Consider the following 23,014-nt stretch of genomic DNA (forward strand, 5'->3'; position numbering starts at 1 on the left):
GTGGTCATATTTTATGCTTAAATACATGAAAACCACATATGTAGTTAGCAGCGTAAATAGCATTCTGAATCTGTGTAAAGTATAAGGCATAGTCTCCCATCTTATTGCTTAAACAGCAGCATTACTGACAGAATGATGGTTTAGAATCTAAACGCAGAGCAAAGCTTGAGCCAAAGATGCAAAAACATTTCCGCACCTTTAAAACCCCAAGTCGAAGATGTAGATCGAAACTAATCCTTGAATTTTCATAAGCACTGTCATTAGCAATGATGTGTATCGGTAAGCGAGGCCAGCTATTTGGATCCTTCGCTGCTCTGTGGTCTTTTGCATTAATACATTGAGCAGATGGCAAGCGTGTTGGTGTCTAATCTGAGTCAGAGATCACAGAATGCTCTGATGATGAAGAACCAAGAGCTGTCAATCAAATCTCTCACAGAAATACTCTTTAATTTCCAATACAGGACAAAAATCAGCAAATTAACGTGCATGCCTTTACTATTTTCTCTACATTTTGCTTAGTACATAAATGATTCTATTGATACAAAATATAAAAATATGTGGTACATAATTTACAGATAATTTACATTACATCCTTAACTTAGTAAATTTCTTCATTCAGTTGCCTATATACATTTTATTAATGGGATTTTCAGCCCAAAGCAAACACCATAAAAAAAAAAAAAAAAAAAAAAAAAACATCACTGTGCCTGAATGGATTACATAACGAAAAATTGCACATTAGTTGTAACAAATGTGGCAACAGTGCTGCGGATTTAAGAAGTCCCTAAAAAAGTGTAACATCCAGAATAATTTGTAAATATCACATGAGAAAGCATGCATATGCAATTGAGCCATGAACAAATTAAATTACTGCGTATTAGTCACTGATAGCCTCACAACACCGAAAAGCCTTTTAAACTATATTGACGGAAAAAAAATCTTGTGCAAGGGGTTGTGCATGATGCAGCAGGTGTAACTTTTAGGAGATAATGCAGTTCTTGCTTTTCCTACGTTTGCGAGTGTGTAACTGTCCTCGGCTCCCGAACTGCCCGGATGCGCCGAGTCCTGAAGAGTTGTATTTGCGCAGCAGCTCTTCGCTGGTCATGTACCTCAGCTGGACTGGTCTGGGAATTGGCTCGCCCAGAAAATACCCTTCATCTTCTGACTCGGAAGATGAGGAACAGGTCGAGCACCAATCGTCATCGTAATCGTACGGGTCCCATGAATAAGGGCCCTGGTGTCGGTGTAGTGCGGGATTTTGAAGCGTGAGGTCGGAGGTTGTCCGAGGGCAAGGTCTGAAAGGCTGCTGTCTCAGCCTGCCACTTCCACTGCCGTAGTGGTCCCGTGACCCACGGGGTGGAGGGAACTGGTCATAATCCTCACGAACATGAAGCTGAGATCGTTTGGGAGGTGGGCGACGCTCGGCAGCAAGGTTAAGTGCGTTTTCCGAACGGGAACGCCTGGAACGGCGAGAGCGATGGTGGTGGTGTCGACGCCGTGGCTCTTCGTGGTCGATGCTTCTACGGCGGGTCCGTTCACTCATGGGTGGTAGACGGGCGTTGTTGGCGTTGCTTACCAAACTTGCGCGATCCTCCTCCTGATAGGCAAAACCAGGTGGTAAAGCATTAATTCCAGGAGGTTCACGGGGGTATTGCATGGGGAATTTGACTTGCACCGGGGCTTCGAGCTCCAGGTAAGGCTGCGCGGAGTTCAGGCTACGCAGAGATTCAGAGCTGTGAAACTGCACAGAGGAGTTGAGGGTGCCCATGTTGCTCTTTTCAGACACGTTCATGCCAGAATCTTTGCTCAAGTCTGGCATTGAGAAGCGAGACAAGTGCTCCTGCCGTTTACTGCCGCCATCTGCAGAGGTGCCTGTAGACATGAGACATGTAAGACAGCTGTAATATTGTCTTGCCTTATAAACTGAGTGACAATACACAAAAAAGTTGAAAAATAATAAACTGGATTCGTTAAATTCCCTAATTCCAAGTATGACCAATAGTAATTGCTAAGGCAAACACTACTAAGTGATAATCTATTAAGATTTTCAGTTCTCAATCCACTAGAAACATGATTCAGTAAAATATACACTATGGTTTAAAGGGTTAGTTCACCCAAAAAGGAAAATTATGTCATTAATTATTCACCCTTATATCGTTCTACACTCGTAAGACCTTCGTTCATCTTTGGAACAAAAATTAAGATATTTTTGATGAAATCCGAGAGCTCTCTGACTCACCACTTTCAACTTCCAGAAAGGTACTAAAAACATTGTTAAAATAGTCGACATGACTGTAGTGGTTCAACCTTAATTTTTATGAAGTGACGAAAATTAGGGATGTCCCGATCACGTTTTTTTGCCCCCGAGTCCGAGTCATTTGATTTTGAGTATCTACCGATACCGAGTCCCGATCCGATACTTCTATAATACATGAAAAAGAATAAAGAAGAGCGAAAAAACAGATCCAGGAACAGTGCTTTTCAGGTTTTTCACAGTCGTTTTCACGTACAGAAAATGGATAAAGTAATCAAATATAAAATATCACTGCATATTATCTTTACTGTATAAAATAAAGATGAATCATTATTGAAGTTACAAAAATTATTCAGTCAAGAGCAGTAAGTGATTTCTTTATTTGTTGTTTTATTTAACATTAAAAACAGGTAGCAGGAGTAGTTTTTCTCCCTTTAAGACATGCACAATCCAGTACATACCTTTACTGCTCCACATGCGCTGTCTTTCTCGACTAATATACGTTCACTTAAGACATAACCGACAATGTTTGCTAGGATACTCGGTAGGACGGGCATTTTTAAATAACTTTTGTATGAATTCGTCCGCTGAAGTGCAAGACGTGAAAGAGAACTCAGTATTTGCGCGCTGACTGGAATAAGCATGTGCGCGCTTCGGATGAGCGCACACAAATCTTCTCACAGCGCGTGCGAGTTCTCTTTCGCGTCTTGTTCTTGAAGGTTTAAATCAGCAAGGCTTAAATGAGTTAGTTTAAACACAGATAGCAACGTGTGCTGTTCAGGTCTCACCTGTATCAACACCCGGGTGATGACGACGTAAATGACTGGACATTAGAGCAGACGGCACTCGCAGTTAACAGTTTACAAAGAGTGACTGTTTTGTCCACGCTTTCTGATTATCGTTGTTGTAACGTTTTGCGCATCCATTGACTGAAACGTACATTATTTGAACTCTGTCTGTCTGTTTTCCACGTTGCTATTTTAAACAAACCATACGGTACGGTTCGATTTTTTTACCGAGAACCGTTGCACCCCTAATACATATATATCCGAGTCCTGATCGGGAGGTAACGTCTGATTCCGATCGAGTCTGAAACCACGTGATCGGGCCTGATTTCCGATCACATGATCAGATCTGGACATCTCTAACGAAAATACTTTTTGTGCACAAAAACGAAACAGAAATAACTTTATTCAACAATATCTTTTCTTCCGTGTCATTCTCATACACTGTTTACGTCCAGCGCTTCCAGGTTCTACGTCCGAACGGCGACACGTTATTGGTCGGCTCTTGCATCAGCATCACACGCATGTGTCACGCTGGTCACGAGAACAGCGTCTGCCAATACTGAGCTGTTGTTTAGAACAGCGTATGAGAATGACAGAATAGATAGAATAAAGTTGTTTTTTTTTACGTCGTATTTCATCAAAAATATCTTAATTTGTGTTCTGAAGATGAACAAAGGTCTTGACGACATGATGGTGAGTAATTAATGCCAGAAATGTCATTTTTGGGTGAACTAACCCTTTAAAAGTTTGAGGTCAGTGAGATTTATTAAAGAACTTAGTATCACAGTTTTATAAAAAAATTTTATAAAAAAATGTTTTATTTGTAAATAAAAAAAGATAAAAAAAAAATACTATAAAAATAAATTAATTGTGAAAAAAAAATAAAATACCTGTAGCATTAGATAGAGCCAGTGACTCCATAGAGCCGTGTGGTGTCTGCTCCAGTGGTGTGAGTTGTTCGCTAAAGCCAAGTGCACTAATTGGGTTCCTGCTACGGCCCATCTGCGTTCCAACATCCTTCTCCTTCTCCCTCTGGAATACATGCAGGCTCACTGATCGCTTATCCATGAAGCTGTTGTGTGGAACCTCTTTAAAGCTTGTCTGTGTTCGCAGTGCAGGTTGGTAATAGTCCTCTGGTCCCTGTTGGAACCAGTTCTCATTCAAAGACTGTCCTTTGAGAGCAGATACAGGGGGTCTCTTGGAGGCCGCAGGCTCTTTGGGCCTTGGATCTGCTGGGTGTCCAGGGGACAGATTTGAGGAATAGGAAGTCCGGATGTTGCATTGACTGAGCAAATGAAGAGGGTTTGAAGAGAGTTCATTACGGCTCTCGTAACCATACATCTCAGCCTGCGTCTTCCAAGATGGAGATTCTCTGTTCAGGCTGGGCGTTTGACTGGACAGACTAAGCAAGTCCATTTGCAGGGACAGTGGGTCAACATCAGCAGAGTAACGCCCAGCTGAACCTTTCCCTCCCTGGATTCCATCTCCTCCACTACCACCATTATTGCTCTTGTTGGATTTGGAGCTGCTGCGCCGGGCCTCACGAGAACGGGCGCTCTGGAATGCAGAATCTGAGGAATCAGAGCCGTTTTGGTCATCGCCAATGCTACATGCCCGAGAGCAGAAGATCTGACCCTGCTTGGGTAGAAAAGGACGACCGAGCAGGGACTTCTTACAGCGAGCACAGCTAAAACAGGCCTCCGTGGCATGCCAGTGCTGGCCATCGTATGTCATCTGACCCTGGTCAATACCTGCACAATAAGAAGACATCCATTACATACAGGTCTACAAGTATCTATGCCAAAATTAAATATGTAGAGATCCATTTTGAGGGTTATATTAGCAGTATAAACTTTGTTTATGCACAGTTTAAGGCAAGCACGAGCTCCGTGGGTGGGGAGCGTGAGCATTTAAAGGGGCCGCAACATGAATCGGCGCATTTCTAATTATGCCCCAAAATAGGCAGTTAAAAAAAAAGAATAAAAAAAAAATCTATGGGGTATTTTGAGCTGAAACTTCACAGACACATTCAGGGGACACCTTAGACTTATATTACATCTTGTAAAAAAACGTTCGATGGTACCTTTAAATATATTTTCCAAGGTAAAATGCTGTTTTTACAAATATCATGACTTCAAGTTTTTTGAGGCATCACACCAAATTACATTTTATAACATTAACATTTATAACATTAACATATTAACATTGTCTCATCTTAAAATATCAGATAATTGGATTTTTTATTAAGACTTAAGCAGTGAAGGAGAACTGCACGAGTACTCATTAAAATAATATCGTTATCTCGATTCAAACACTCACATGATCTCATTCCTAAATTAAACAGATTCTCCTGTGTCTATTAAACCTTTACAAAATCACACTGGAACATTACATTTGCTGACCCAGAGAGACCAGTTGTCATGTATAGGTATGAAATAGCTTCACAAACACTCTTTTTAACCATACAGTATTATTGTTACAAATATTCATATTATTACAGAAGTACTGGGATAAAAGTTTATAGTTCGGATATAAACACTTAAGTCTATGGAAGCGATCAAAAAGAGAGTAAATAACCTCATTTCAAATTACATCATTACACCAGTAGGTGGCAACAAGTGAATTTTAAAAAAAAAATATTTGTAATTGAATCATTAATTCAAGAAATAAAAAAAAATAATAAAAATGCTGATTCATCCAGTGAATGAAACAAATATAAGCATTTATGAGTCATTGAATAATTCACTCAAGCTGATTTTTTTTTTTTTTTAAATAATTCATTCATATTAGTAAACATTTCAAAATGACTGCAGCAATTAACATTTTGTCAGAACCTCTAGTAAATTACATTTTATTTAGTTTAGTTGTCTGTTCAGAATCGTGGGACACTATTTGAAAAAAAAAAAAAAAAATCGTGTTTCTCAATTCATCCAGAATCGTGCAGCTCTACAGTGAAGCAGTTGTTAAAACTTTGTAATAATAGGGAAAAATTCATTTTAATAAGGAAATTAAAACCATCCTAGAAGAGTTTTATTCAAGTTACTGTATACATGATTTGCATTTTTAGTGTAGTTTTAAAATAATATGTAGGACAAAATAAAGCATCATCTCACTGACTGCAAATGCAGAAGAGAGTAATCCTTTAGACATGACATAAGAGCACTGTGTGAAAATATGAATGCATGTTTTAGTTACATAAGCTTAAAATTGTGTGGATTTTAAAAGACAGCTACTTCAAGTAAACATGCAGAATAAAGATGTCTTTGAAGGACCGCATCCTTCTCGTGAGGTGTAGATGTGTTTGCAGAAAGCTGATTATACGGTGTGCCACATATTGCAGAAATACATTCGATTTTAATCACAGCTCTAAAGCAGCTACACTCTAATGGACAACATCTGTTTTGAAAACCCACACTGATGCTTCCTGTTTATAATCGGTTTCATGAAATTACTTTCTGTGGTCCTGTGTGGAAACTAATTCCGGATTGAATTTCCACAAAACAAGCTGCCAAAACGTTGAACGTGAACGCTAGACTAAATATCAACTTGCAAGCTCTTTATCTTAACGATAGACAAAAAGCAGGTCATTCGTCTCTTGGCAGTTGCTACGGTGCAATTTCTGCAAGAGCAAACCGGACCGGCCTTGCATGGACACTAAAGGGATTCCAGGTCGGCACTGATAGATGGGCTCTTACCGATGTGTTCCCCGCAGGAATCGCAGTACTCTGCGTACAGGGACTCAAAGCAGGTGCAGCAGTATGGCCGGCCCTCTTTCATGATGTAACGCTGGCCGCCCAGAACTGTCTCGCACTCGAAACAGCAAAAGTGCTTCATGTGCCAGTGCCTGCCCTCTGCCTCTGTGCACTCATCTGCAAAAATGATCTAAGAGACAGAAGCAGAGAAAAGAGTGAGGCCATTTTTCTGCAGTGGAAGTGACAGGACTGAAGCTAAAGGCTCTGCTGAGGCAACAGACTGAGCTGCAGCACAGCAGTAACTCCATTATCACTATAGAGATGAAGTTCTGTATCCATGGTAATCATGCATTGTATTCAGCTGTCTTTACATAAAATGGGAACTAGAAAAAAAAAAAGGCTCAATCAGTTTTTATCTGCACAATGACAGACACTTCCAGTGTATCTGGATATTTTTTCTTACAAAAATGCATTGATTCACTTCAGAAGGCTCCCCTGGAGTCATGGATAACTTTTATGATGGATGAATGTGCTTTTTTGGGCGTCAAAATCATGGTTACTATTCACTCTCATTACAAAGCTTGGAAGAACCAGAATATTTTTTAATATAACTCCGACTGTGTTTGACTGAAAGATGAAAGTCATATTCACCTAGGATGGCTTGAGGGTGAGTAAATTATAAGATCATTTTTGGTTGAACTAACCCTTAAATAAAAAGATTGATTCAGGATGTTTTGTGCCATTTATCTTTTTTTTTTGTTATATAAAAAGGAATATATTCCAAATATATGCATTGTTATATTAGGGAGTAATGGTTAAATTAGCAGCGCATACAAGATACATACTAATGTTTAGAGGTTCAGGGTGAGTGTGTCTAACCTCATCACAGGCCGAACAACGAGGTTTGAGTCTTTCAGCATGGTGGCGACCACAGAAGATCTTCCCGTCCTGGTAGAAGTAGATAAGATCCACCAGTAGCTCGTCGCACATGCTGCACACAAAGCATTGTGGATGCCAGCACACTCCGTGGCCCGCCCGTGACGCAAAGACTGCAATGTCACCTCCGTTTATCTGTCCCCCGCACTGAAAATGTGAGAGAGTTAAAGGGTTAATAAAAGAGAGCATTTAGCAGCAGGGCACAAGATTAAATCAATAATCATTATCTGAGACCCTGATTATCTGAGACTCTAATATTATGAGTACCCTGCAGATGTGTTTATAGATTGGCTAGCTCTCCACCAACTGATTAGATATAATATACAAGTTCAAGGGAAAGTTTAAAATGGGAGGAAAAATGCATCAAGCTGTTTTTTATTATTATTATTATTATTTTTTACTTAATATATTTATATTATATATTTTATATTTACTTATTTATTTTATATTTATAAATCATAATAATATGCTCATTTGGTGCTCAAGAAACAGTTCTTATTATACAGTTCAGAAATCATTTGTAGCATTCTAATTGTATTTAGTATTACTTTTGATCAACTGAATGCATCCTTACTGAATAAAAGTATTTATTTCTTTACCAACCCCAAACTTGTGTATGGAAGTGTATTTTTTGCACATCCAAAGACAAAGCGTGGAGGAAAAAAAGGGAATTTACAACAAGTGGCCACCATATTCTCTCTGGTATATATAAAGGAACCGCTGATATTAGCTGGTTTCTTCATTAAAGGTCTCATTCAGCATTTCCCATATCTTGCATTATGTGGAGAGTCAGCAAATGTTTAATGGGATAGACAGATGCATGCACGTATCCACAAATACACACACTTGTGCCTCAGTTACCTTCGAGACCAATATTTATTATTGGAAAAACCGCATCTTTTCAACAGCATTGGGCTAAATGGGGGGCTTAAATCTTTAAGAGTGTCACAGTAGAGGATAAATTTAAAACATGCGAAAAAAGCCAAACTGTGTCAGTGTGACATCTGTTCCTGAGAGGTAACAGAAGGGGAGAGAAACAAGGCAGGTGGTCACAGACATGCATATCCAGCTTAGACTCAGCTCTAATTCACTTACTGGCACTTATATGACATCCCAGGTGGACTAACACACAAAACCTATAGAGGAAGCCTTAAAACCGACAATGAAAATAAGCAACTAAGAACAAAACTACAAGTTTCAGTGAACCACTGAAACTGATCTCTTCCTGTGGCCACAATACCCTCAACCCCAAACCACGGTTTATTCAAATACCACACAGACACAAATGAACACTTGCACACCTGTTCACAGATAGCTCCAGTCATGGTCACCGGGAAGGGCCTGACGTTACCGCGGCCCAGGTTCTCCCTCTTCCTCTGGTTGCTGAAGAGCTTCAGCTCTCGTTTTTCCTCATCATCCAGACCGTTACAGTATCGCACCTGCACAACAAAAGCTCAGGTCAGTAGTGTCACGTAAACATGGACAGACACGTGTGTACGCACAAACATATATGCATTTTGAGGGGTGACCTTTTTGTGTAAGAGCCCAAGCTGATCTCACCTCATTGTCATGTGGGGGAAGTTGATGCAGAAGCTGTTTGATGCGATGCTTCTCCCCAGGACTGTTCACGTATGGTACTTTCTCCTCCGGCAAAGAGCTGTAATACTGATGTACCTGGAATGACAGTGGAGAACAATAGCGGCTCACTTCAAGTAATAAAGTAGTAAATTAATCATAAAATTGTATTAATCATAACTAATAATATTCTTTAAATAAATAATTTTATATAATAATATATTATAAAACATAAATAATAAAACACCAAAAGGTTTGAGGGCAACCAAGTCTTGTTTTCACATGGTTTGTTAAATCAAACACTTGGATCTTGGCACTTGGGTGACAGAGTCACAAACACAGTTGGTGTTAACCCCTTCCCCCAATTTCGCCCAAGGTCCTTGCCTTTCACACACACTCTCACACACAGCTATAACAGTCAGAGTGATTTATGGATGAGCAACGCATGAGTTAATGGAATCGGCCTCTACTATCCCCCCTGACGTGCTTAAATGGAGGACCCTTTATCTCAAGATGATAAGAATGCATGTCCAGATCTCATCCCAATTTAATTAACTATATGAGCTTTACATTTTTTTTGGGCGAAAATGGACATTACCACAGTTGTCTAATCAACATAATGAAATTTAAGTGTAATTACATCACACATTTCATTTTGTAATTGGCCAAATAGTGAGAACATGAGTCTACATTACGCTATAATATAATTGTCTGTTGACTCGTGGCTGAAGTACTTTTTGGAACGCAAACAGGCCAGTGAAGAATCCAGACTTAGCAGGAGCCATAATAAGGTTGTGCATCCTCAGACCACCCGTCCAAACCTATTACACAGATCTGATGGCCTAATGGCTTAATCTGATATATAGCGGGGGCCATCTGCCTCCGTCGCCATACCATGTAAACAGCAAGGAATAAGAAACAGTGCTGAATAGCAACTGAGGAACTGTAATGAAATAAAGCCCAAGCAAGCAGCATTTTCACTATGTCTGAACATAGTTGTTGTTATAACAAAAAACTATTAAAATAGCTTTTGTTAAATGAAATGAAACTAAAATATTATATTATATATATATATATTATTGAATACTTATATAGTATAGGAATTATATTAAAATAACTGTACTCCAAAAACTCCATAAACTCAACTGGCAGTTCTAATATGAAATTAATAAAATTGTATCTATTTATTCACACACAATTTTAATGTTTTATATATATATATATATATATATATATATATATATATATATATATATATATATATATATATATATATATATATATATATATATATATATATATTAGTCAAACCAAAATAATATATATTTTTGGTATATTTTTACTAGTGGGTGCAGCACACTATAGTTCATTTATGTAAGTGAGGATAGCAAAATAAAGTAAACTGTGACATATTATACCCAAAAATTCTTCATAGAGTGGACAACCAGTAAAACTGATAAAAATTTGGAACCAAAAATTATTCAGACACTTTGACCCGACCATGTTTTGCTTTATATCAGTGTTATCTGATATAATTGAAATTATTTCTTTCTGATACAGTTTAACTCTGAGATCTTGTCATTTTTATTACCATTTCTTTAAACCATAGTGAATAAACTGTATTAATGAATGAAATGTTCAAGGTGTCTGAATAAATGTTGGTTTGACTGTATATATAAATACACACGCACACACATACATACATACACACACACATATTATATATATATATATATATATATATATATATATATATATATATATATATATATATATATATATATATATATATATATATATATATATAACACTACTAGTCCATTTTTATATTTATGGTTGTCACAATACCAAAAATATCTGTTGATGTTGCACATGAAATTTCACAATCCTTCATACCACTGACACAACAGCAAAAGCTAATAATTTTACTAAATACTCATGATACATTTAATTAAGAAACAGATTGCAGTTCCATTTGGTGTCACTAGGGGTGCAAAAATGACACATTCACCTTTAAAGAACAACATGAATGTGATATTACTCTGCATTGTGTTTTTACAGAGCAGCATGAACGAGTAATATGTAAAGACAAGGATGAAATACTGCTGATCCCAGAATTCCATCAAAATGTGTTTTACAAGACTCAGAAAACATTTGGGTTACGCTCTGAAACAAAATCATCACATTCCTTTGTAATACGTGGGCTTTGTTTTCAGAGCCCAGTCCATGTCCGGTGTTTAAAGCCCCCCTGTAATAAGGAGCTGTCTCTTTAAACGAGCTGATTGCTCTTCCGTTGCTTGTGTTGGCCGGTACAGTGTCAGCAAGGGGTTTTCGAAGGACTCGTGCAGAGGTTCTTTTGGGATAGCTGAAAAATTTCACGAAACACCAACTGTGGTCTGGTCCTGGTAAATTACAGCGGAGACATCCAACAATAACACGCTCCCTGGGCCAGCAAAAGAACTGTTGTGACGCAGCGATCAGAAGGACATGGACCCAGAGCCCAAAGCACTCACACAGAGGAACAGCTTGTGGAAATAACTATAATCAGCAGGAAGGGATCTGGCAACCCGCCCCAGTGTCAAGGGAACTGGCAACTGCATTTTGCGCCAGACAGAGAGAGGGTGAAGAAAATGCAAATGCTCTTGATTTGAGGGCAAACTAACCAGAGCTCAAACAGCTGTTTTCCACTGAATAAAGCCAAAGCCTTAGAGAAAGGAGACAGCATACACTGGATGACTGTAAATATGCATCATAATTTGTTGATGAAAATAAATAAATAAAATAGAAAAAATAAATAAATTATATTATATATTTATTTGGATTTAAATAGGCAAATGCTTAAGAGTATATGATTGGATCATTATTGCAGTGATTATTATGTTTCTAGGATGTTATATGTTTGGAAACAGTTCTTCTAACCCTAATGGATGGAGTGTGTAGTTTTTCGTTCCTTAAACAACCATGGAAGACATCATATTCTAGGACGACAATGTCAAGATTTATCAGGCTCAAATTGTGAAAGAATGGTTGGGAGGGAGCATGAAGAATAATTTTTCACACATGACTTGCACAAGTCCAGACCTTAAATTCACTGAAAGTCTTTGGGATGTGCTGGAGTAGGCTTAACGGTAACACTTTATTTTACAGTGTCATTGTTACGTATGTTACATGTAGTTATTATAGTAATAAATTATGCATAATTACATGCAACTAACCCTAAACCAAGCCAAACCCTAATCCTAACCCTACAGTAAGTACATGTAGTTAGTTACTTAATATTACTCAGTTCTTAAATGTATAATTACCGTGTAACAAAGACACCTTAAAATAAAGTGTAACCGACTTAACATCCATTTCTATCAAGACAGAGGTGCACCAATTTGTAGTGATAATGCAAACGTTGAGCACTCTGTAAAGTCTACTCCAGCACATCCCAAAGACTTTCAACTTACACTATTACACCATCACAATTTCAATTACATGGTTACACCCTTAATACTTACATAAAAAAAATAGTTAAGTACAATGTACTTATTTTACCTAACGCTGTATTGCAAAACACTTCTGCTGTTATTGAGGAAGAACACGGCTAAGTTCGGGACAGGTTTGGTGGTATAGTTAGGTTTAAGGGTGGATTATGGGGTAATGGAAACAGAAATTAAGTACAATGTAAAAACATGTACACAAGTGAATTGTATCAAATGAATAATTTAAATGTTAGTGCAAAGCTTTTAAAGATAGTTGATATAAAAAGAAATGAGTCAACTGATTGTAAATCAGACTACATGGTTTATGTAGTATGCTCTTGATTCACTAAGATAAACCAGTTCATAAGTTATTTGTATTCAACATGCATTGTGACTAATGGAGCCGCTTAGCTGACGATGGACCATTACATTTCTAACACGGCTAATTGGATTACTCGACTAATTCACTCATGTAAGCATGTGTCAGAGAGATTTTTGGAAACAAACAAGGCCGGTGTCTTCACTGCAAAAATGTTTGGTGGATAACAACTTTCAAACTTTCAAATGAATCCGGTACATAAAAGTTTGCCCATGCAGCTCACTTCCTAAATACCTCAGCTACAGCAAATCATGTTTTCATGTACTTAAACAGATTTCTTGTTCTAAACCAGATCCCAAATGTTCTGAAATGCACAGCGGGGATCTGCCATCTTATCTTATTATGGATGTGGATGGCCTAAATTTCCACTCTATGTCTAAGCAAAGCTAATTTGTCATGGCCTGAGGTAATCACTGTCTCTGGGTGAAACTGCAGAGACTAGCTTTCAAAGCACAGAGAGAGGCATAATTAATAGCTTGCTAATAACATGCATGGACACCGAGTTCTTGTATCCCAGCAACTTCCTTCCATCCATCTGCCTGAATGCTGCAAAACTGCTGGTATTGACTTAAACCAGAGCCACTACGAAACAAGGGCTCTTGGAATACAGCCTAGAGAATCATTTATCATTATAATACACAATATCTATAGGAGATTATTCTACTATATACACTGGCTACCATCATTTCTATCAAGTATTTATAATAAACAAGAGATGATAAAAAGGCTTCATATATCAGTCCAACGTCGACCATCAATTTCATTATCTCTCCTAGATAGGATCATTCAGGCAGGCAAATGTGAATTAATAAACTAGAGCTGATCAGATGCACATCATGTGACCTCCAGAGACACAATATGGCCGACAGCCGTTGCAGATGGTGGAGGTGCTTTATTGCTTATTGACCCGTTTTGCTGTTGGGTTAACAAGACTTTCTTTAGTTCATCATGAAAATGAAACTCACATCTATAAATGATTTCACTGGCCCGTAAAGAGCTCTACACACACCGGTGCCTTATAAATCTCATACACCACCCTTCTGAAGCAGAGCATTGCTATAGTAACAAAAATAAGTGCAGCAGGAATGAGAGATCATAAAGAGACATTCATCTCAAGAGTATTTAACTTCTAAACGTTTAAAACCTTGTCAAAATTTCATGCAGAGTGCCTTAATGCTTGTTTAAACATGTCAATGAAAGTAAAAGCTGCATTCAATTATTTATTTATTATTATTATTTTTTAATTAACATTCACTACTGGTCAAAAGATTGGGATTGGTACTATTTTTTATGTTTTTGAAAGAAGTCCCTTATGCTCACCAAGGCTGCATTTATTTGATCAAAAATACAGTAAAAACAGTAATATTGTGAAATATTACAACTTTTATTTTAATATACTTTAAAATATAGTTTATTCCTGTGATAGCGAAGCTGAATTCAGCATCATTACTCCAGTTTGACATGTCACATGATCCTTCAGAAATCATTTTAGTACATTTTAATACATAAAATAAAGGTTATTTTTTGGCATTGATGGTTCCATGAAGAACCTTTAACATCTGTGGAACCTTTCTATTGCACAAATTGTTCCTTATAGTGAAAAGAAGTTTCTTTAGATTATTAAAATGTTCACACGTAAATGTCCTCACTGTCACTTTTGATCAATTTAATTTAAAAATACTAATTTCTTTCCAAAAAAAAAAAAAAATTTCTGACCCTAATTTTTTTTAATGGTAGTGTAAGTCTGATTTGGGTAAAGAGCAGTAAATAGTGTTACCTGTTCAGGTTTGAGTCCGGGCGGCACCCAGGCATACTCCTCCAGAGCACAGCCTGAGTCATCGTCGGATGTAGAGTTCCTCTGGAAGTCGTACATCAGCTTGGTCACTGTCTTCTCCATCTCTAGAGGCATGACGGTCACAACATGCTCCTCACGAGGGCACTTACAGTGGAGGCAGATCTTCCTAAATGGCAAAGAAAACAACTGTCAAATAAAACAATAGTACACCTTGCCATTTGTGTATTTTCAAAAGAAAATCCTCATGATTACTTTGGATTGGTTAGTTATTAGACCTTTAATTTGACAGTTCCTTCCATCTTCCATAATTTTAAATGTATCAGGATTAACCTAAACATTACATTGAGTTTAAATCTTCATTCAAGTCAACTTTGGGAACATAATTTTATTCAGGAGTTTTAAGTTATGTCAGCATCTAGGGCTATAATTATGGCAAGAACATGGCCTTTATTACATTCAAAAATAAAAAACACAATTTAACCCTTTCGCACGTAAGTTTAAAATATTCTTGCTGACCCCCCAGCGTGAGGTTTTTTTAAAGGCAACCGTTAGAATGTATCACTTTATGGTTTGTATGGTGACGCGTCATCGCTTGTTACGTGACACACCGCCGCGCTGTATGACTGATGATCTGCTTTTATTTCAATTTTCCTTTTTTATTCAAAATATTCACAAATTTGTTAACTATAGCATGAAATATCTGATATTCCAATGGCCAAATATGTGCAAGTGGATGTGTTTTGCTGTTTAAACACCTTTATAACGATCATGTTAGATGAGCTATATGCTCGACGATGGGCGCCGCCATGTTAGTTTGCGCGTCACAGAGAATCGGATCTGTTGGATTTACAACACATAAATTCATCCACTTCTCCCGAAATACATTAAAGTAAGTGAGTCGGTGAACTGGGGAAGAATAGAGAAAGCTTTAAAGTTACTTTCACAATGTGTATCTGATATGAATAAAATGTGTTGTCTAATTATAATGGGAAGTGTTGTGTATTTTACAAACTATAAATATATTGTTTTGTTAGTACTCATGTGTATTTAAATTTCTGAAACCTGAAATGAACATTATTTGGTTGAAAACACTGCATGTATGTTATATATGAAAAGCGCTGTGCGCGTTCATCTCTGGTTTAGCGCCAGCCAAAGCGCGCACGCACATTTGAATTTGGCAGTTGGTCACGTGATGCGCTGAACGTTCTAATCACACCGGTGTGATCGTACGCGTCAAAGGGTTAAACTACTTCACTTGTTTCATTACTGGATGAATCAGTGTTGTGAACGAATCTTTTGAATGAATGATTCAATGAAAAAAGTTAATTTCAAAAGGTGATTTACTCTATTTTGATCACTACCGTAGACATTTGTTTTAATATCCAAACTAAACCTTTATCCTAGTACTTTATTTGTAACACAGGAATAATAATACAGTATAGTTGAAAAGACTGTTTGTGAAGCTGTTTCATACCCATTCATGACAAATGCTCTTTCTGGCTCAGCGGCAACGCTGACACAGATTTGAATGTTCAGGTATGATTTTGTCAAAGGTTTAATAGACAAAGGCAAATCCTTGTCATTTAGGAATAAGATTGCGTGGGTGTTTGAATTGAGATTATGATTTTTTTAACGATTAATCGTGCAGCTCTATTCTCAAGCTACTCTCCCACCAAGCTTTTCTCTTTTTATTCCTCGTCAATCATCATATCCACATTTGGTTATAACCAGGGGCGGCCCAAAGATTCCAACAAAAACCCTCAACATGTCCAATGACTCATGTCACGATGAAACACACCCTCCAGTCAAACACGCAGCGTCTGGTTAGCGTCCAGACAAGCAGACACAGGCGTCAAGCTCTGCCAAAACCACACTTTCCAAACACGCCGGCCAGTTGGTCAGATTAACTAACCTCTTAGACCAAAGGAAGAGAAAACAAGCCGCCCACTTAGGGCCAATCCCATTAGCACCTCAGAGGCCTGACAGGCTGCAAGGTGTCAAAGACAGACACCGGCCAGTAACCCAATGATTGACTGACGTTTTCACATTGGCCAGATGGTTAACTTAAGAACATGTTCATCTACGTCAAAGAACACTAGTTGCTATGGAAGCAAGACAAAAAAGATTCTGTTGGTTCAGTTTAAGCCATCAGCAAATCTGTGTTATGCCTCTATTGTCCTAAGGATATGAAGAGTGAGTCATGATATTTCCTCTACAAGCTTTAAGTGCATTAACACGCATTTAAATGTGAGATTTCATTCTAATTAAAATGATTATTTGTCTTTTTAAAATGTCACATAAATACTTTATTCCAACTAAAATCACACCAATCCAGTTTTTGTGACTAACAGACCTAGATAATGCAATTGTCCAGCATATACATGTACGTAAACTGCTTTCAGTGGGCTACATGAATAGATTTTGATTTTGCTTTGTTGAACGTATACTACAGTTCAAAAGGTAAGATGGTTTGAAAGAAGTCTCTCATGCTCACCAAATTTGTATTTATTTGATAAATGATTGATAAATTGATTTTATTATATTTTAAAATGTAATTTATTCCTGTGATGGTAAAGCATCATTACTCCAGTCTTCAATGTCAGATGACACTTCAGAAATCATTCTAATATGCTGATTTGCTGCTCAAGAAACATTTGTTATTATTGATAATGTTGAACGGTTGTGCTGTGCTTAATATAGAAAACTGTTATACAGGATTCTTTTCAGGATTCATTGATGAATAAAAAGTTGAAAATAACAAAATTTGCAAAAGAAGTCTTTTGTAACATTATGTGTGTCTTTACCATCAAATTTGATCAATTTAACATGTCCTTACTGAATAAAAGTATGATTTCAATTTTTTGGGGTCAGTACATTTGCCGCACTAACCATGTATTCCCTTGAGTATTTCATACTAGTTGAGTCTTTATGAAATTTAAATACTAGAAAGAGTGCAAATAACTTGTTAAACATCCCATCTGGGTTCCCTTATGAACAAATTCTCTATTAGGTCTCTCAGGGAAGGTTTATCCATGATAGGCTGCAGAACGGTCAAAACTTGTGGATAACTAACAACCTCAGGTGTCTCATATTGGCCACTTTAATATCATTAAAGTCACGATGTAACAGAAGTAGCAAGCAACAGATCTTTTCTTCCCTATTGTAATGTACAAATGAGTGAAATGGACTACCCCCCCCCCCCCCAAAAAAAAAAACAGAAATGGCGGGGCTTGGCTCTATCCATCAGCTGTTGCTTGGTTCAATGTAAGCAATGGGTTTACAATAAGACTGTTTACAATAAGACAAACAATATGCATTTAGAAAAAAAAAGGTTAATTTCAATTTCATGCAGACTTTATTAGTAAAGCCAAATGACATTCCAATGTAACTCAAAAGGAACACATTCCTTGGCATCAGTGAAGGGGTATGGGGATGTGGGTGTACAATAAGACAAAAAAGGTTGGTAAACACTGTCCTTGAACACAATAGTTCACTTATAAATATTTAAGATGAAGGAAACAAAAACAACCTATAAATGGATGAAGTGCTTTAAAACCTGCATGAACCTCAAGTAGTTTAAAAGCATCTCTTTGAATCAAAATGAAAGGAGGTTCTGTAGGAGGTAACTGGTGAGCAGACTTATATATAGGCCATGCAGCTGGTCTCTCTGCAGTTCCAACACCCTTGAGCAAGGACAATTCACCTGCATTACTTGAGGGTGGCAACTTCACAACTCTAATACTGAACACTCACAGGAACATAGAGGCCATCAAACAGGCCATCTGTGAATACCAAACACTGTTAAGAAACCTATCCGCTCTCTCCCACAGTGCCTGGTCATTCTGCAGAGCATATTAACTAGACAATTTAAGGGCGGAAAACAAAAAGGAACTGCTACAGAGCAATCCAGAAGGCTTGGGAAGTGTAGTCTTCTATCAGAACACTTTAATATATATCATAACTAATAATGCATGCATATCTGGAAAGGATGAACATTTAGCTGAACTGAGATTTCTTGGATGACTCTGAAAGAGTTTCACAGAGATGCTGGTCTGGTCCAGATAAATGAACTGGACAAAAATGAGGTCACCGACCGTAACTCCCTCCTCAGTCCTTAACCACACACACACACACACACCCCCACAAAAAAAGAGCAGAGTGAAACTCCTTCCACGTTTTGACATGCTTCGCACATGACTGCAAATTCCAGGCTCAATACCACTGCACGGTCCATCGATAATGCTCTTCCAATCATCTAAATGTGATTTGAATTAAAGAGGATGCCGAGTTGCAACTACGCATGCTGAATTCATTACAAACTTCATGCTAAGACCCAGTCAATGTGATCTACAAGCCTGCGCTGAGAGCCTTTAGAAAGGATTTGTCCTACATAACAAATATGGAAGACTGGGAATGTAATCTAGGGATGACACAGAAGGTTGTTATGCCCCTGAGGCATCCAAGCGGAACATGGTAAATGTGATTTATGATCTGATCGGACAATTGCTTATTGTGGGTTAATCATTGCATTTTTAAATTGTTCAGACAACAACAGATGTGGACTTCTTTTTAGCTTGAGGGAAACTTATCCTTTTAAAAACCAGCCTCACCAGACAATCTAATTCTTTTTAACAATAGCCTATGGCTAGACAACAGTGGCATTGTCATCTTTAATACAACTGCCATTTAAAAAGTGAGAAACCAGGTCTGCTGTAGCCAAAAAAAAAAAAAAACACTTTATTTCTGCTAGTTGCCAGGCAACATTTGTTATTTTCATTTAACCATTAAACTAAAATAACTAAATATAAAATTTAAAGAAAAGACGGATAAAAACTATCAACATTTCAAAAAAACAACAACAATACAAAAAAAAATTACAAAAACTTTAAAAAATAAAATATCAATGTAAATTATAAAAATACAAATTTCAAAATCTACTTAAATAAAACTGGCTGTAGATTTTACAAAATTCCAGTCTCTGATGAAGCTCCCATGCTTTTCCATGGCATCATTCCGGATGAATTAAACAACCTTTCTAAAGGGCAACACACAGTGGAGAAGCTAGTCACAGCTGGGTGCTAGTGAAAGCCAATTCACTATCTATTCTCACTTATCTTTTGTGTATATGCAACTGTGTGTACTTTTCCCACATTTAAACATTGGTGTTTTTTTTTTTTAAAGACGACTATGCAATTCTGTCGATTTCATATTCAAAGCTTTGTTTTGTGGTATTGACTCAGTTTGTGCTTCAATAACACAAAATGCAAGACATCTGTATTCTCAGGAAGACCGTACTACTGTAGCAGAGTCACATATCTGAGCCTTTATGACTTTAGAAGCTCCTATAAAATAAAGTAATTGAAACAAGACAACCCTCATGACTGATGACCTACTACTATATGAACTTAGACTGATGAATAAATCAATTATTTGAAGAAAAAGAAATCAGTTTAATGGAGTCTGCTTCAAATGACGAGGGGTGAGGGTGGAAACGATATTGATTTAATTGAAATAGTGCTGTAAAATAAGATGGATTCAGCCCGGAGTAACATCCCATTGACAGCAAGCAAGCGAGCAATGCGATGGAAAGTCAGAGTCGGTTCTTTCAAATGGTTAAAAAAAAAAAACCCGATTCAGTTCTTTTGTCATTGCGTAGCCTAAATGCGTCACAAGGTTATCCCTGACAGCTGAACTTTAAACCAACTGTTCTGCATGCATCTTGATAAAAAATGTCATAATCACATCATAAATTTAAATTCATAACATAAATTTAACATTCCAGCTGTTTGACTATTACTTTACGCCATGTCAGTAATATCCTCAGTGCACTCAAAAAGCTCTTAAAGGGTTAGTTCACCCAAAAATGAAATTCTGTCAATTATTCCTCACGCTCAAGACGTTCCACACCTGTAAGACCTTCTTTAATCTTCGGAACACAAATTAAGATATTTTTGTTGAAATCCAATGGCTCCGTGAGGCCTCCATAGGGAGAAATGACATTTCATCTCTCAAGATCCAAACTAAAAACATGTTTAAATCAGTTAATGTGAGTACAGTGGTTCAATATTAATACTATAAAGCGATGAGAATATTTTTGGAGCGCCCAAAAAAAAATAAAAAAAATAACAAATTATTTTGTGATGGCCGATTTCAAAACAAACCTTCAGGAAGCTTCGGAGCACAATTGAATCAGTGTGTCGAATCCCCAGTTCGGAACGCCAAAGTCAGGTGATTTCAGCAATTTGGCGGTTTGACACGCTATCCGAATCATGATTCGAAACGCTGATTCATTTGTGCTCCAAATGGGGAGCATAGCATAGTTGACACAGCGTAGTTGAAAGCATGAGTTTTACTAAATAAAAGCTCCAGGCAGTGGCGAATCATGCTTTTCCTGTATACAAGCGTTATTTATAGTTTTTATTAGTTAATTTTAGGTAAATTTTTAGTAATTTTGTTACGTGCTTTTGTGATTTCAAAGTCACATGATTTCAAGCAGTTTGGCGGTTTGATAAGCGATCCGAATCATGAATCGAAGCGCTGATTCATTTATGTCCAAATCTTCCCGAAGCAGTGTTTTGAAATCGGCCATCACTAAATAAGTCATTTTTTTTTTTTTTTGGCGCACCAAAAATATTCTTGTTGCTTTATAATACTAATATTGAACCACTGTACTGACATGAACTAATTTAAATAGGTTTTCAGTACATTAATAGATCTTGAGAGAGGAAATGTCATTGCTGGCTTTAGAGGCCTCACTGAGCCATCGGATTTCAACCAAAATATCTTAATTTGTGTTACGAAGATTAACGAAGGTCTTAAAACGGCACGAGGGAGAGTAATTAATGACAGATTTTTCATTTTTGGGTGAACTAACCCTTTAAGCCCGGTCACACCATAATATAATATGTAATAACTAGGCTATAACTATAATAGCATCCACACCATTGGACGATAACGTTCTGTTTAAAAGCATGAGCTTCAGTTATGTTGTCTGCCGCTTTAAACGCTCGAGCTCTTTAAAGTCAGATTGATTCAGTAGTAGCCTATACGCAAAAAAAAAAAAAAAAAAAAATTCTCTCTGAAAATATTAAAACTATATCTTTAATCTTTATCGGTGGTTTAAAGCTGTGGTTTGGACTTTCCTGTTCTCATAGGATTATAAAGATTATTAATAGTTTATAGTTAAGTAAATTTAACAGTCATTATCCACGGCGTGGAACAGGCATTCACTGTGAGCGCGTTCATCGACTCAACGTGCACGAAATAGACTATTCTCGGTTGAGTGAGTTGATTGGAAAACCACGGACCGACTGCCCGATTCGATAACTAATAATTCAGATTGGTTAACCAATTCAATGATAAAATCCGATTAAAAGAACGTTTCGTTCACGAATAAGGCATCGTTATAATAATAATCTACAGTCTGCACTCAAGAGAAGCGCGAGAGTGTAAATGGGGTAAAGAAAAACCCTTGTATGAATTCAACAGCAGCTGCCTGGTTTTTCTTTCTCTCCCGGGCATTATTCTGCACTTTGTCCCTTCATGTGTTAATCCAACAAAACACCACCAAACAAAGACTTAATCCGACTAACAGGAACAGGTCAACTAGCAATGACTGAAGATACAAGATAACTAAGGTGAAAAGTTGTATCCATTTCGGTCTTTTGCAGGCATTTTCACACAGGCTTATAAGATAAAATAGACGTAAGGTAACAGCTATAAAAGACCCCTCTCTGATAACAGTATTTTAAACACTGTTTAAACAGACGCGTAAATCCGTACCATTAGCCTACATGATGGAAAAAGTAGGCTACGTATGATTTATAAAATGAAGTTTGTGTTTCAACTTTCGCGGAAGACCACAGCGAAGGGAAAAGTCATCACGCAGATTTCAAAGGGAAGAGCCGATGGAAGTAACAGATCGAGCCACGTACACTTACCTTTTACCATGAACGAAGATGAGAGAGTTTGATGTCGCCAGTCGTGAATCGATCTAAGCACGCGCTACACATTTCCAGCGTAAAAAGAGATCAGTTGGCGCACTTTCACTTCTCCACAAACAAGCGTTTGCTGCGATTCAATCCGCACGTCTTTGTCAAACACTACTGACCAGTCTTAGTTCGTACAA

At 37.5% G+C, this 23,014-nt stretch overlaps 1 protein-coding gene across 1 annotated transcript in view; it reads right to left on the bottom strand.

The window, feature by feature from the left end:
• Positions 1 to 434: 434 nt before the first annotated feature.
• prickle2b (prickle homolog 2b) overlaps positions 435 to 23,014 on the bottom strand; it is a 22,785-nt gene continuing 205 nt past the window's right edge. Inside the window, exons 1-8 of the mRNA XM_067388253.1 lie at positions 22,827 to 23,014; positions 14,869 to 15,052; positions 9,231 to 9,344; positions 8,972 to 9,109; positions 7,614 to 7,817; positions 6,738 to 6,924; positions 3,933 to 4,793; positions 435 to 1,872 (exon numbers count right to left, since the gene is read on the bottom strand). The exon at positions 22,827 to 23,014 is cut by the window's right edge and continues 205 nt beyond it. Coding sequence (XP_067244354.1) covers positions 980 to 1,872; positions 3,933 to 4,793; positions 6,738 to 6,924; positions 7,614 to 7,817; positions 8,972 to 9,109; positions 9,231 to 9,344; positions 14,869 to 15,000 — 2,529 coding nt within the window. The 5' untranslated portion in view covers positions 15,001 to 15,052; positions 22,827 to 23,014 and the 3' untranslated portion in view covers positions 435 to 979. The remainder of the gene's footprint in view (positions 1,873 to 3,932; positions 4,794 to 6,737; positions 6,925 to 7,613; positions 7,818 to 8,971; positions 9,110 to 9,230; positions 9,345 to 14,868; positions 15,053 to 22,826) is intronic.

This window comes from Chanodichthys erythropterus, chromosome 6, assembly GCF_024489055.1.
Source record: "Chanodichthys erythropterus isolate Z2021 chromosome 6, ASM2448905v1, whole genome shotgun sequence".
In the NCBI taxonomy this organism is placed as follows: domain Eukaryota; kingdom Metazoa; phylum Chordata; class Actinopteri; order Cypriniformes; family Xenocyprididae; genus Chanodichthys; species Chanodichthys erythropterus.